Below are 13,957 nucleotides of genomic sequence, written 5' to 3'. Positions count from 1 at the left end.
CAACACGAGCTGAGGCTGTGTTCCGGGCCGGGGCTGGGCACCGACTCTCTTTGGCATTCGAGGCTTGTGGACAGAGAGGAAGGGCCTCATCTCCTAAGGTAGGAACTGAAAGCAAAGCATGGAGGCTCCTGTGACCTCCAGTCCCAGTCTTTAAGGCATTCCCGAGACGTTACGGATTGGGAAGACCAACCAGACCTGGAAGGCAGGCAGTCTTGCTGAAGAAGAAAGAGGATGTGGGCAGAGCCTCAGGCCAGGAGGACCCCAAAGAGGCAGAAGCATCAGGAGCCAGAAGCCCCCCAGTGGCCATGTATCTCCAAGAGCTCCTGGGGAGGCATTCCTTCTTATGCACAGTTTCCTGAAAGTTCTACAAGCAAACGGATGTGGTTTGAGGCACTGCCTGCCTGAGCCATCACCCAGGACCCCACACGTTGCAGAACAATTGTATTTAAACTTTGTTTGCCAATAAACAACTATGGGGAGAGCGCCACCTGTTTTTGCAATTTACCTGGAAGGTCATTTAGGACGGGGGTCCCCAACCTCTGAGCCACAGACCGGTCACCCCCATCAGATCAGCGGTGGCTTTAGATTAGACATAAAGTGTGTGATAAATATAATGCACTTGAATCATCCCAAAACCATCCCATGGAAAAACTGTCTTCCATGAAACCGATCCCTGGTGCCAAAAAAAATTGAGGACTGCTGATTTAGGAAACACACACACACCACTAAACTGGAAAGCGGAGGCTGAGACTTTCTTTTTTTTTTTCTAATTATAGAAAAAGATTTGGGATTTGGGCGTGAGGGTCGGTTTGCTAAGATAAAGCACCAAGAGCCACGGTGCGTTCCCCCATCCTTGTCTGTGTCACCAACCACCGAGTTTACGTTTATCGACCCCTTTCCTCCCTGTTGTCTGTTCTGCAGAGTTTGCCCAGTACTTCAGTAGCAATCCCAGGAAATCAAAGTACCGAAGGATCCCCATTCTCACCGAACTGAGTAAGTTGTGTTTCAAGGGGAGAATTCAAGGGAGAAGTCTTTGCCTGTGTGCTCGATGCCCCAGGGTTGCCTTTAGGATCCACTGTCAAAGGACTGAGGACCCAGAAGGAGGCCAAGAGACCATTCTGTGTTTGAAGGATGTTATATTAGGCTTTTATTCGATTGGTGATGTTGACGTCATCCAGCAGATCCTGTCGTGTGTGTGGGGGGGGGGGGCGGGCAGGGTGTGTGTGTGTGTGTTGGGTGGGGGCCGTTGGGGCAGAAGTGGCTCCCGCCTTCCCCACTCCTGCAGTTTCCAGGGGAAGGGGACCAGCTCTTGGCTCAGCCTCATTGAGAAGGAACTCCCCAGGGGAGGGGACATTGATTTGAAAACTGCAAGAAAGGCTTTCCCTGAACCAGCTTCTCTGCCCATCAGTCTTCTTCCTCTCCTGTGGTGACCCCAGGGTAGGCGCTGGGGTGAGGCCAGTGAGGCCGGGGTGCAGACTTTAGGAAGAGGCTTGCTCCTGAGTCCCCTGTGTCTTCTTGATCCCAGCCCTGAGCAGTTCTCTTACAAAACAGAAAGGCTCCATAGCAGAAATAACAGACCAGGATGTTACCTCTCACCAACACCTTATGGAAAACGAATGTATATGAAACCTCCCCAGATGTGAGCAGCCCCAGGGGCAGCAAGAAAGGCAGGGGGTGCCCGAGGACACTAGGGGGTGTTTGTGAGCACTCGGGGAGACCCTGGGTTTAATACTGGTAATAGTTGGTGAGAAAAGGGGAGGTTACAGAAGAGGGGGCAGTACCTTTAACATAGGTTGGATCAGCTCAAAGTCAATCTCTAAAGTTGGCCCTGGGCATGAGATTTGACTTGATTCAAGGATGTAACAAATGATTTCGTGGGAATTTTATGATTCAGCATATGTAAACCAAATGAAACTTTAACCAAACAGATGAACAGACCTCAGAGTTTCAGAAACGAAGCAGGTGAACATAGAGAGGAACCAGTGGGTGACACTACTCTGTGGTTTGGGAGTGGCTGTGCATAGGAAGGCGGGCAACAGTCCCCGTGCCCCGGAGCCCTAGCCCTTCAAATCCAGGTTGGAAGATCTCAGAGCCCTTGAGCCTGACTCTTCCCTGCCCATCTGTCTGTAACTACCCTAAGACTGTTGGCTACAGTTCTCATTTTTGTTTTATTTTTATTCCCTTTTAAGCCGTCTGTCACCCTGATGTGTATATACCCTAAGTTTCATATAAGTTAGAGTGGTTGGGAGGGGACCAGTGAGCTTCTCACTGGCCCCAGAAATGCATCTGGTCACTCTCCAGGGACATACAGCTTTGTTCAACTAAACACTTTCTGGCACCTGGCACCAGCTGTCAAATTAGCCGAACAACTCTCCTGCCAGTTCACTCAGTTTCTGTTCTTTGGCTGCAAGGAAGGATCACAGTGACATAAGAGCTGCAGATTTGAGAGCCAGCCTTTCAGTACAGAGTGTACAATGCAGGAAACAGACTGGGAACACTGAAGCCACTGGTTTAGGATGACACAGCAAGAACTGGACAAGGGCTCCTGGTGTGTGTGTGTGTGTGAGTGTGTGTGTGTGTGTGTGTGTGTGTGTGTGTGTGTGTTGAGGGTTGGCAGTTCAAGAGGAAGAAAGTATGTGTGCATAGGAAATTTGGGTTGATATTAGTCATACCTCCCTCTTCTTTTATAAATATACATAGTTCTTGGAAGAAAATTGTTCCCTAATACCAGAAGTCTATTGCTTCCCCCAAACTTGACTAAGGAATAATTTTAAGAATGAGGAACCAATCCAAGCTCAGTAAAGAGTGTGCTCTGAGTTGCATATCCAATAGATTTGTTTGGATCAGTAATAAGACAATCAAGCACTTTGAAGGATCGAAGACATCTTGCAACTTGCAAGCTATAATAACAGGTTAATCTGCCCAGTTTATGGAAGACACAAGACCATCCAGGATCCACCATGAATTGCTTTGTTGGAGAGGAACCCTGAGCTTTGGGAACCAGAATCTTTTATAATGGGCAGTAAGCGTGCCTTCCCTTGGCTCTGGTAGGAGACATTATCACTGTCTGCCAATGCTGTCCTCTATACTAAAACATTTTTGAAGCCATAGTCTTGGAACGAAGACAGCCAGTGCCTCTGCTATCTTAGAAATGAATGATTGCATTGAGCACAGAGGTTGCCTACAGGGGTCTGAGCTATAGCTTGGGGCCAGCACAGATTTGCTAATGGATAATCCAGCCGCTGCCACCCTGGTCTGGTTAGAATGATTCTCAAAGCCCTTGCTACTCAAAGTGTAGTCCACGAATCAGCCGTAGCAGCAGCATCTGGAAGCTTGTTGGACACACGGATGCTCAGGCCCACCTTAGACCCCATGGATCAGAAAATGTGTCATAACAGGATCCCCAGTTAGTTCACTTTGCACATTAAGTTTCGGAAGCCCCTGATTAATTCATTCTAGGCCCACATGACTCTAAGAACCTGAGTAAATACCAAGCCATCTGTGAGACAGTATATGGAGAAAAAGACAATAACAGGGGCAAGCAGATGTTCTGTTTATGTCTTTTATCCCTGTGTGATTATTGAAAGTGTTCCCCACCATCCCCGCAAAGTGTCCTGGCTTGAAAGACAAATTATACAGAGTGATTTTCAGGACACATGCTTGGAGAAACTGGTCCTAAGATCCAAGAATAGCTCCTTGATGATGAAGGTACCCAAGAGGATATCCGATCTTCAGGGGATGAAGATACTTAGAAAGGAAAAAAAAAAGTACTAAAATTGAGGCAGGTCCCACCTTGACCCCATAGTGGCATCTGTCCCTTTGAGCAATGGTTCCCCCCTCCCTCCACCCTCCCGCACTTGGTCAGTCTGCTCTGAAAGTCCTGTGTTCCTAAACTTGTCTGCCTGCCTTTCCCTTTTGCCTCTTTTCTTGCAGAAAATCCTTCCAACATCCACTTTATTGAACAGCTCAGTGGGATGGAAGGGAACTTTTCCGGAACGAACCTGCATCTGAGCACTGCCTTCGCCACAGGCACCGTCTTTTCTGGCAGCTTCCTGGATTCCCTCCTGGCCACGGTGAGTGCCACGAAGCCCAGGAGCCCGCACGACCAGCCCCTTGCCTAGGGCAGAGCACGTGGGGGTCCAGGGATGATGCTAACTGAAGCCTAGCAATTCTGCATTCTCTGATTTTCCAGAAACACTTGACATTATTTTGCCTTTTCTCATAACTGTGTGGCAAGGGAAGCTTACATTTTTAAGATTAGAAACTTAAAGCTCTTGGAGCCAAGACACTCAATACCAGGGGGAACGTGCACATCAACAGCATAGAAGCCACCTTGTAGCCTGTGTTAGTCGCTCAGTCGTGTCTGACTCTTTGCGACCCCGTGGACTGTAGCCCCAAGACTCCTCTGTCCATGGGATTCTCCAGGCAAGAACACTGGAGTGGGTTGCCATTCCCTTCTCCAGGGGATCTTCCTAACCCAGGGATCAAACCCTGGTCTCCTGCTTTGCAGGCAGACTCTTTACCATCTCAGCCACCAGGGAACCCACCTTAGGAACAGTCATAACGTCATCCCTCAGGCTTTTCCTTGGGCCCAAGATCTCTGCTAAATGCCTTACCCACATTATCTGTTTAATTCGCCCATCAACCCAGTTAGGAGGATACAATTCCTAGCCTTCTTTTTATTTATTTATCTATTTTTGGCTGTGCTGGGACTTCATTGCTGGGCGTGGGCTTTCTCGAGTTGTGGTGAGCGGGGGCCTCTCTTCACTGTGGTGCACAGCCTCTGGGGTGTGCAGGCTCAGCAGTTGTGGCTCACGGGCTTAGTTGCCCCATGGCATGCGAGGTCTCAGTTCCCCGACCAGGAATCAAACCTGTGTCCCCGGCATTGTCAGGCAAGTTCTTAACCACTGGACCACCAGGGAAGTCCCACTAGCCTTGTTTCCAAGATCAGGAATCTGAAGCCTAAAGGGGTAACTAAGGTGCCAAAGGTTACTGCACTCACACATGAAAAATCCCTAAGGTTCCAGAGTTAGAGCTTGCAACCAAATCCACTGCCACTCTAGAGGTCTCTGTGATGATGAGTGTGCTTTCAGTACACTGAGGTGAAGTTGTGCTTGGAGGAATCCGCCTCCTGGGGTGCTCCGGAGCCCCCATAGGATGGACAGGGAGGAGGGGACCAGGGTGCTCCAGCTCCCAATGTCTCCCCATCACTTTCCCCCAATCAGAACAGCTCTACTCTCAGCTGGATCCTGCTTGAGGCTTCTGCATACAGCTTGATTAGAAGAAGGATTTCAGTTGTTAAGAAGACTTTAGAAACTACTACTTAGAAGTTAGAGAATCTGCCCAACAGGCAGGCCAAAAATAAGAGACCCAGATTCCTATTCCCCTATGTTGCGAGTCATGTCTCCAGGTCCCAGTTGGGAGCCTTGTCCGCCACTCAGCTGCATGTCTATTTCGTCCCATCATTTCCCTCCCCAAGGAGCATCTTCTAGACTGGGCTCTTCCTGCCTGCTGTCCAGCTTGATGCACCAAGAGCTCGGTTTCCTGTGGCAGCAGAGTCAGAGGTTATAATTAGAATCAAAATGTGTGTTTCCCTGGTGCCCTCCTCTGCAGAGGGCGGGGCTACCGACAGGTGTGTTCAGGACAGGCTGCCTTGGATGAAGGGGGCTGATGCCTCTGCAGCTTCTGGAGCAGGGTAAGGTCCCTCCTCGACTCCAGTCTAGGTGACCTCTATTTCCTCCCCCTCCTCACAAGTCCTCTGAAAACTGCTCTGTGCTAAATCACCAGTGAGAAACACAAGGAGAAGAAACTCACAGGTCCTGGGAGAGAGCTGAGCCTGAATAAAGTGGTGGGAACTTGTCCCTACTTGGAAGCACTGAAGTTCTGTTTGAGATTTTCATGTACTTCCCCCTTCTATCCCCTGATACACCTGTCATTTTTTTTTCATAAAAAATAGTGGATTTTTCCTCCAAATATTCTGATTCAGGAAACACAGTATCTTCAGGTATCCCCTAGAATATTACTGTAAACACTTGGCCCAGCTGGAGAAACACACCTATAATGAGTAAGTGAGATTTGCTTTTAATCCTCTATAGTTTATAGAGGATTTTGCCAACAAAGGACCATCTAGTCAAGGCTATGGTTTTTCCAGCAGTCATGTATGGATGTGAGAGTTGGACTGTGAAGAAAGCTGAGAGCTGAAGAATTGATGCTTTTGAACTGTGGTGTTGGAGAAGACTCTTGAGAGTCCCTTGGACTGTAAGGAGATCCAACCAGTCCATTCTGAAGGAGATCAGCCCTGGGTATTCTTTGGAAGGAATGATGCTAAAGCTGAAACTCCAGTATTTTGGCCACCTCATGCGAAGAGTTGACTCATTGGAAAAGACTCTGATGCTGGGAGGGATTGTGGGCAGGAGGAGAAGGGGACGACAGAGGATGAGATAGCTGGATGGCATCACCGACTCGATGCACATGAGTTTGGGTGAACTCCGGGAGTTGGTGATGGACAGGGAGGCCTGACGTGCTGCAATTCATGGGGTCGCAAAGAGTTGGACACAACTGAGCGACTGAACTGAACTGAACTGATAAATCCTTTATAGTTCGATGCTATAAAGATTAATATCTGGAGGGGGCCCTGATGGCTAATGCAGGGGACACGGATTTGATTCCTGATCCAGGAAGATACCACGTGTCATGGAAAAACTAAGCCCGTGTGCCACAACTACTGAGCCTGAGTGCAAGAGCCCGTGCTCCCTGAAAAGAAGCATCACAGTGAGAAGCCCATGTGCCACCTCCAGAGTAGCCCACTTGCGGCAGTGAGGATGCAGCATAGCCAAAAATAAATACAAATATTTAAAAAATAAAGTATAAAAAACTGTAGGGGTGGGGCACCCAGACCACCCCACTCACACATACATGGGAGCAGAACTTTATAATAATAGAATTTCAGAACTAGACATGAAAGAGAGAGCATTTTCCTTTACTTATAAGAAGGTAAGGACAGTAACAGAAGTTACCTGGTTTCTCGAGTTCACTCAGTTTTCCTCCCATATAGCCTCATTCTCAGAAGTATTACTCAAAAAATGTTGGTCTTCAGGCCTTTTGAGAAACTCTCAGAAGAAAAAGCAGCAAGTAGCTAGGCTGCTAGGATCTGTGTTGTTAAGGAGTGTTAATCCTGGCTTATGAGTGAGACCTCAAGCTTCATTGTAGTTTAAAGTTAAAACCCTTTTCTACAACATTTTCTAGCATTGGAAGTCCAAATTCTAGTAAATCTTATTATATTAGAGACATTCTCCAAGTTTAGAAGCCCTAAACTGTTTCAAGCACATTTCAACTTGAGAAAGTAAAAAAAAAAAAAAAAAATGAAGGGAGAAAAGAAGGAGGAAAGGAAAAAAAAAAAAAAGAGAGAGACCCATAGGGTAGTGCTATGAAACCCTGAATAATAAGGATATTAGATGAGCTCGCAGAGTAAGGGTGACATGTAAATCCCATTATTTCCCCCAATATAGAATTGCAAGCCTTTTGATGTCAACACTGAAGAAATGATATATTCAAAAGCTAAGCCTCTCTCCATTAAATATGTAAAGTACTTTTCCGCAGAGCCATGGACACCAGGATAACCCTAGAAGTTACACCTTTTTCTTTAATCAGTGGAGAATTATCCTAACAGCATTATGTTTGATCATTCTGCACCACGGCCACTTGTTCTTAAACGGATTGTGGCCCAGCCTGGATTTACAACCTCTGCACCCTCCTGGATTTCAGGGAGCCAGATCCTTAAGCATCCTTCTGGGTGGTCACAGGACACAACAGAAAGGAATGTCACTTAGGGAATCTTTGCAGTCTGGACATGAGGATGGAGAAAGCATTTGAAGTCATCTGTAATCTGAAAAATATTATAGAAATTCTTTTTATTTTCTCTTAATTGACTTAGATTATATTCTTTCCCAGCTTACCTTCTCCAGTGGTCTCAACATTTTCCTAGCAATACACATTTACTTGTTAAAAATCAGCTGCCAATTGCACTCAATATTCTTACAGCTGTTTTTGCACTCAATTTTTAAAATTATTTGCAACAATTAATTATTTGCAACCATCTTTGCACTCAGTATTTTTACCCCTGCTTGGTCCAATGCATTCCTGAGAACATGAGTATTGAGTAGATAATCTCTTTCTGAAAGATCACTTCATTTAAGGCAGCATTGCTCCCTCCCAGTGTGGTTTGAGGACCACTGGTGTCTTTGGAAATTCTGATAGAGTAGATCAGGGGTCTTGGAAATCTACTCTCACAAATATCACTCCAGGTGATCTAGGTACATGAGAACCAATGTCAGAGATAACAGAATTCAGTGTGTGTGCTGTGTATCTCATTTAATCCCACAAATAGTGCTCAAAAATGGGTATTATTATGTCAGCTTTAAGATCATAACACTGTGGCTAAGAGAACACATGACTTGACCAAAGGTGTTCTGCTAGAACACGCCAGCCCAAGATTCAAACCTGGAAGTGTTCCCTGCAAACAGTTAGCTCTCAAATGCAGAAGAATAAAAGCCAGTGACCACGGGATTGCAAAGCAAGGAAAATTTCACTCTGATAAGGAGGCCAGTGAAGAGTCTGCCAGTTTCATAGAGGAAAGATGAAGCCGATGTTCCAAAGCGAGGGCTTGAAGGAGCAAGTGTGTAGCTCGAGTGGCTGCAGAGAGACCAGTGTGCCCTGGAGGGAACGTCAGATCTTGTGAATCTTTGAATGCCACAAAAATGGGTCTGAATTCGGTTTTCCAGCAGAGGTCTGACAGTGAAAGTCCAAATTTGTGTTTCTAGACAATCTTTCTGCAAGCATTTTGAGTGATGGATCACAAATGAGAAGAAGACTCATAAAGAGACCCCTCTCACAACCCAGGCTTCAGGAGGCAAATCCCTGAATTTGGACAGAGAAAGTCAATGGTACAATTTCTCAATAGCGATTAAGTCATTCCTATTGTTCATAATGAAAACAAAAGTACTGATTTTTACATAAGTGCTATATAGCCACGTAAATTATTTCTACGGGAGTGAAAGTCCAATTTAACTAAGACAAAGGTAGGAAATTCACAACTTTACATAGAAAACAATAGATTTGAGAAAACTTCATGGGCAGTTATTAAATGATGTTTCCATGTATGTCACTGCCTAGTTGACACGCTATGTAGGAATCCTTTGGAAAAGAGGCTTAAGAAAATGGCTACGCTTCTTTTGACTCAAGCTAGTTTCAAATTAAGCTGACCCACACATCAATCTCTGGCTTCATTTTGATGTCAAATATTCTAAAATTCCATTAATTTACTCAACACATACAGTTTTTGAAGTGTTCTATAACAGCTATGAGAGATAATACCTGTCTTCACATAGGTCAGAATCAAAAGGAATGTAAGTAGAGCTACCCTACATCCAGAAGATTCAAGAATAGACAATAATAATATCTATAGTCCCCTAAGGAAATGCTGAAGCTGAAGCTCCAGTACTTTGGCCACTTGATGAAAAGAGCCGACTCATTGGAAAAGACCCTGATGCTTGGAAAGATTGAGGGCAAGAGGAGAAGGAGACATTAAAAGATGAGATGCTTAGATAACATCACTGACTCAATGGACATGAATCTGAGCAAACTCCAGAAGATAGTCAAGGACAGAGGAGCTTGGCATGCTGTAGTCCATGGTGTCCCAAAGAGTCAGACACGACTTAGCAGCTAAACAACCACCACCACCTAAGGAAAATGTATTAATGTCTCATTAAATGCATATTTTTAAATACATGTTGATATTGTTAAGGTATCTATGGCCTGCTATTCTCCTCTGATCATTTTGGAAGTGGGGACTACCATGGTGTCAGCATCATTTACCCATTAATTTCTTTTGCTATAGCACTCCCTCAGGAGCAGGAATAGGGTCAGGGTTATTTTCTCTGCACTTTGCTTAACCCAGCAGCATACCCAAACCACCAGCTTTTTGTTGATTTTAATAAGGATAATGATGGGACTTCCCTAGTGGTCCAGTGGTTAAGACTTCACCTTCCAATGCAGGTGGTCCAGATTCGATCCCTGGTTGGAGAGTGAATAAGATCCTACATGCCTCGAGGCCAAAAAAACAACACAAAATAGAAGCAATATTGTAACAAATTCAATAAAGACTTTGAAATTGATCCATGTCAAAAAAAAAATCTTAAAAAAAATTAATGATAATGAGAGACAGAGCTTTGAACCATCAGATCCGTTTCAGACAGCCATACCCTCCTCTCTCACCTCCACGGCCTACAGAGCAGCTCTTCTGACTTTGTACGTGTCTCCTCCTTGCCCTCCAGGCTTTCTACAACTACCATGTTGTAGAATTACTTCAGATGCTAGTGACAGGAGGGATGAATTTTCAGCTGGAACAGCATCTGGATAAAGAAAAGTTATTTGAGCTGAATACCGGCTACTCTACGATTTTATCTGGAAAGATGCGGTGTAAGCTGGGGCTGCTCTCCTTAAACCAGACCATCCTGTCAGACATTGAAGTGAGTCAGATCTTCTTTTTTAAAAAAAATAATAATTTATTTTAATTGGAGAATAATGACTTTACAATATTGTGATGGTTTTTGCCCTGCCTTGACATGAATCGGCCACAGGTATACATGTGTTCCCCCCGTTCTGAACCCTCCTCCCACCTCCCACCTCCCACCTCCCACCCCATCCTATCCTTCTGGGTTGTCCCAGAGCACTGGCTTTGGGTGCCCAGCTTCATGCAGTGGACTCGCACTGGTCATATATTTTACATATGGTAATGAACATGTTTCAACGCTGTTCTTTCAAATCATCCCACCCTCACCTCTCCCGCTGAGTTCCAAATTCTGTTATTTACATCTGTATCTCTTTGCTGCCCTGTATGTAGGATCGTTGGCACCATCTTTCCAAATTCCATACATGTGTGTTAATATACAGTGTTGGCCTTTCTCTTTCTGATTTGCTTCACTCTGTATAATAGGTTCCAGGTTCACCCACCTCACTTGAACTGACTCAAATGCATTCATTTTTATAGCTCAGGAATATTCCATTGTGTATGTGTACTACAACTTTGTTATCCATTCATCTAACAATGGGCATCTAGGTTGCTTCCATGTCCTGGCTATTGTAAATAGTGCTGCAGTGATCATTGGGGTACATCTGTCTCTGTCATTTCTGGTCTCCTCGGAATGTATGCCCAGCAGTGGGATTGCTGGGTCATGCGGCCATCCTATTCCCAGTTTTTAAGGCGTCTCCACACTCTTCTCCAAAGTGACTATACAGCTCTTCTTTCTCATAATAGTTTCCCATGTCCTTACCTCCCTGAGTTTTGGAAAGGATCCAACCTGTCTGCGTTCCTAGACAGCTTATAGTGTATAAATAATAACAATGATAACAAAAATTAATGTAACATAGTCATAGTTATTTCCAGTTTACAGTGCATTTTCATGTGTTACATTTATCTTGAGATAGATCAAGTAGTTGATATGATCCTCATCTTCCAGGTAAAAAATAAAGTGCCCTGGAAGCATCAGAGGGGTTCAACCACTTTGTCCTTTGACAAGATTACTAATGATAAGTATAATGATTAATATATACTGAGCATTTGCTTAGGCCTGTCTGCTTTTTTTTTTATTCACTTAATCTATCCAAGGATTTACAAGGTAGGTATCATTATTTAATTCCATTGAACAGATCAAGAAGCTGAGATACTTACCTGAGACCATATTGTCTACCAGTGGCCAAGCGGGGTCCCTCTAAGGCACTCTGACCGAGGGCCTGCCCACTCTCCCTACACTTTAGCTATTAAAGAAATTGGATCATGTCATCTGAAATCAGGCAGAAGGACTCTGTGTTTGGGTCTAAGAATCTTATTGAGCCAGCCAGTGAAAAATGCCAAAGTTTTCTCGGTCCTCAGAACTAGCAAACAGTGGATTATAGCAAAAAAAAAAAAAAAGATAATTCTGGAAAATTCCAATGAGGCATCTGGCATTTGGGGATCTGAGTCAAGTCCAGCCCTGCAAAGAGGAGTCCACTTGTCAGTGTGGCGCTCCTGGGTCTGATGTTGAGTGGCGTGGCCTTGGCTCCCCAGTGTCACTGTCAAAGTCCAGCCTTTACAGGGACATGAGCAGAACCTCTTCTTCACAAACCTCCAGCCTCTGTGCCTGCCGTGTCTCGGCAGGTACCACCAAGAAGGGTGAACCCCACGCCCCGTGCATCTGACTGCCCAGTGCACACAGCATTCCAAAGCTCCATCCATGGTCCAGTCCTTCAAATCTCTGTGGTCCTGGGTTCCTCGTCTAAGGCTGACTTGTGAGTGATTCTAAGCACAGGACAGCTGCCACTGGCCACGTCCTGTTGGAACCAAAGGTGGCAGTGGAATGGTAAGCCCTTTCTTCTGCACTGATATGTGGGCGTCGCTCTGTTCTTTACCCTGAGGAATCACAGACCTAAACAGACTGTTCTTTTTCGAATTCCCTGGATCCACTTGCTGCTGCTTTGGAAACCTGAGGTCCACTTGTAGTGCCTTGTTGGCAGTGACCTGAGAGCAGGGTCAAAAGAAGACTGCTCTCTGGAGGTCACTTAACATCCCAGCTCATTGCATGTCTTGAATACAGCATTTGCAACCTGGCGCTCATTGTTCCTTGTTAGTCATTACCAAAACATATCAGTATTGATAAAAGCGAGCATAACACTTCACGACACCCAATGCATCAGAGGCTCTTCAAAGACCACAGTGAAACAGTTGCTGGTATGAGATGCTCAAGACTAATGGTAAACCTGGTTTCCTGGCCACTTACCACCACAAAGGTGCTAGGAGGTGGCTCTTGGGTCTTCCAAGCTTCTATTGGGAGGAAAGGCAGATGACAACTCCAGTGCTTGCTGTGGCTTAATTTTAAGTGCCACTGGGCATGTGTTTTTCCTCTTTTCTCTCCTCAGCCAAGAAGGACTTTTGGACAAATATTCTGTGGCTCATTAAATAATTTTGGAGTCCTGTGCCTCGGCTTATACCGCATGATAGATAAAGAAGAGCGCAATCCAGAGCACAAAAGGGAAGTATGCTGGTGCAAAAGGTGCTGGGCCCTCATCCAAGCATACGGGCCAAAGCGACTTCATTCAGGGATGAAAGGGGTGGCCAGAGCTCAAGGCCCCTAGTTGCAATGAAGGGTGCGGGGACGAAGATATGTAGGATCATTATAAATAATAGGAACGAACCCTGATGATTGGGATCCAGTTAGTACTGGCCATGTGAGGAGAATGGGATCTTTATCCCCAGTGAAGTTTGAGACGTACATCCAGATTTTAAGTCTGAGTTATTTTGCAAATTACCCCTGACCCACGGCTGTGCAACTTTTAAAGCTGAAAGCCGCTGTCCACATTGGAAAGATCTACTTGTTCACTGCTGGGCTCACTGGGTAAATGTTTATTGAGTGCCTCTTCTAGCCACTGTGCTTGGTCCATCTAAGTCATGGGAGTGATATGTAGAGATTTCAGTTTAAAGAAAGGTCAGTGTGACAGCAGGAGGGAAGACAGAGAAAATATGTGTGGAGGGAGGAGAAAAAAAAAAAAAAGGATGGTGCCATTTGTAGACAGCACAGTGATGGACTTCCAAGCTGAGAGTCTCATGGTGGGAATGGGCAGGACTTGGTAGAGAAGGAGAAATTAAAAATACCAGAGTGGAAATGGACTGTATCAGGAGAAAGGGGAAGGAAGTCAAATCACTCCAAGCGGAGTTGTGGTGAATACAAAGAAAGACGATTTCTCTGCTCAAAGGAGAAGAGAAGGGAAAGAAAGGATGCCGAGGTCAACCTGGCTGCAGATGAAGGCTGAGCTTCTGGGAATGTTTACATAACATAACACAGGATTTCTCAGCAACAGATGGCTAAGCCCCTGCTGAGAGAAGAGAGAGAGGGGAAAGTTCACAGGGAGTAGAAAAAGAGGTAAA

The 13,957-nt window shown here is 45.3% G+C and overlaps 1 protein-coding gene across 1 annotated transcript in view; it reads left to right on the top strand.

Moving 5' to 3' along the window:
- Window positions 1-13,957, top strand: part of KCNU1 (potassium calcium-activated channel subfamily U member 1) — a 143,480-nt gene that overhangs the window by 128,108 nt on the left and 1,415 nt on the right. Inside the window, exons 23-26 of the mRNA XM_005698822.2 lie at window positions 922-993; window positions 3,934-4,073; window positions 10,332-10,526; window positions 12,952-13,076. Coding sequence (XP_005698879.1) covers window positions 922-993; window positions 3,934-4,073; window positions 10,332-10,526; window positions 12,952-13,076 — 532 coding nt within the window. The remainder of the gene's footprint in view (window positions 1-921; window positions 994-3,933; window positions 4,074-10,331; window positions 10,527-12,951; window positions 13,077-13,957) is intronic.

This window comes from Capra hircus, chromosome 27, assembly GCF_001704415.2.
Source record: "Capra hircus breed San Clemente chromosome 27, ASM170441v1, whole genome shotgun sequence".
Lineage (NCBI taxonomy): Eukaryota > Metazoa > Chordata > Mammalia > Artiodactyla > Bovidae > Capra > Capra hircus.
This window is presented reverse-complemented; position numbering and strand designations above follow the sequence as displayed.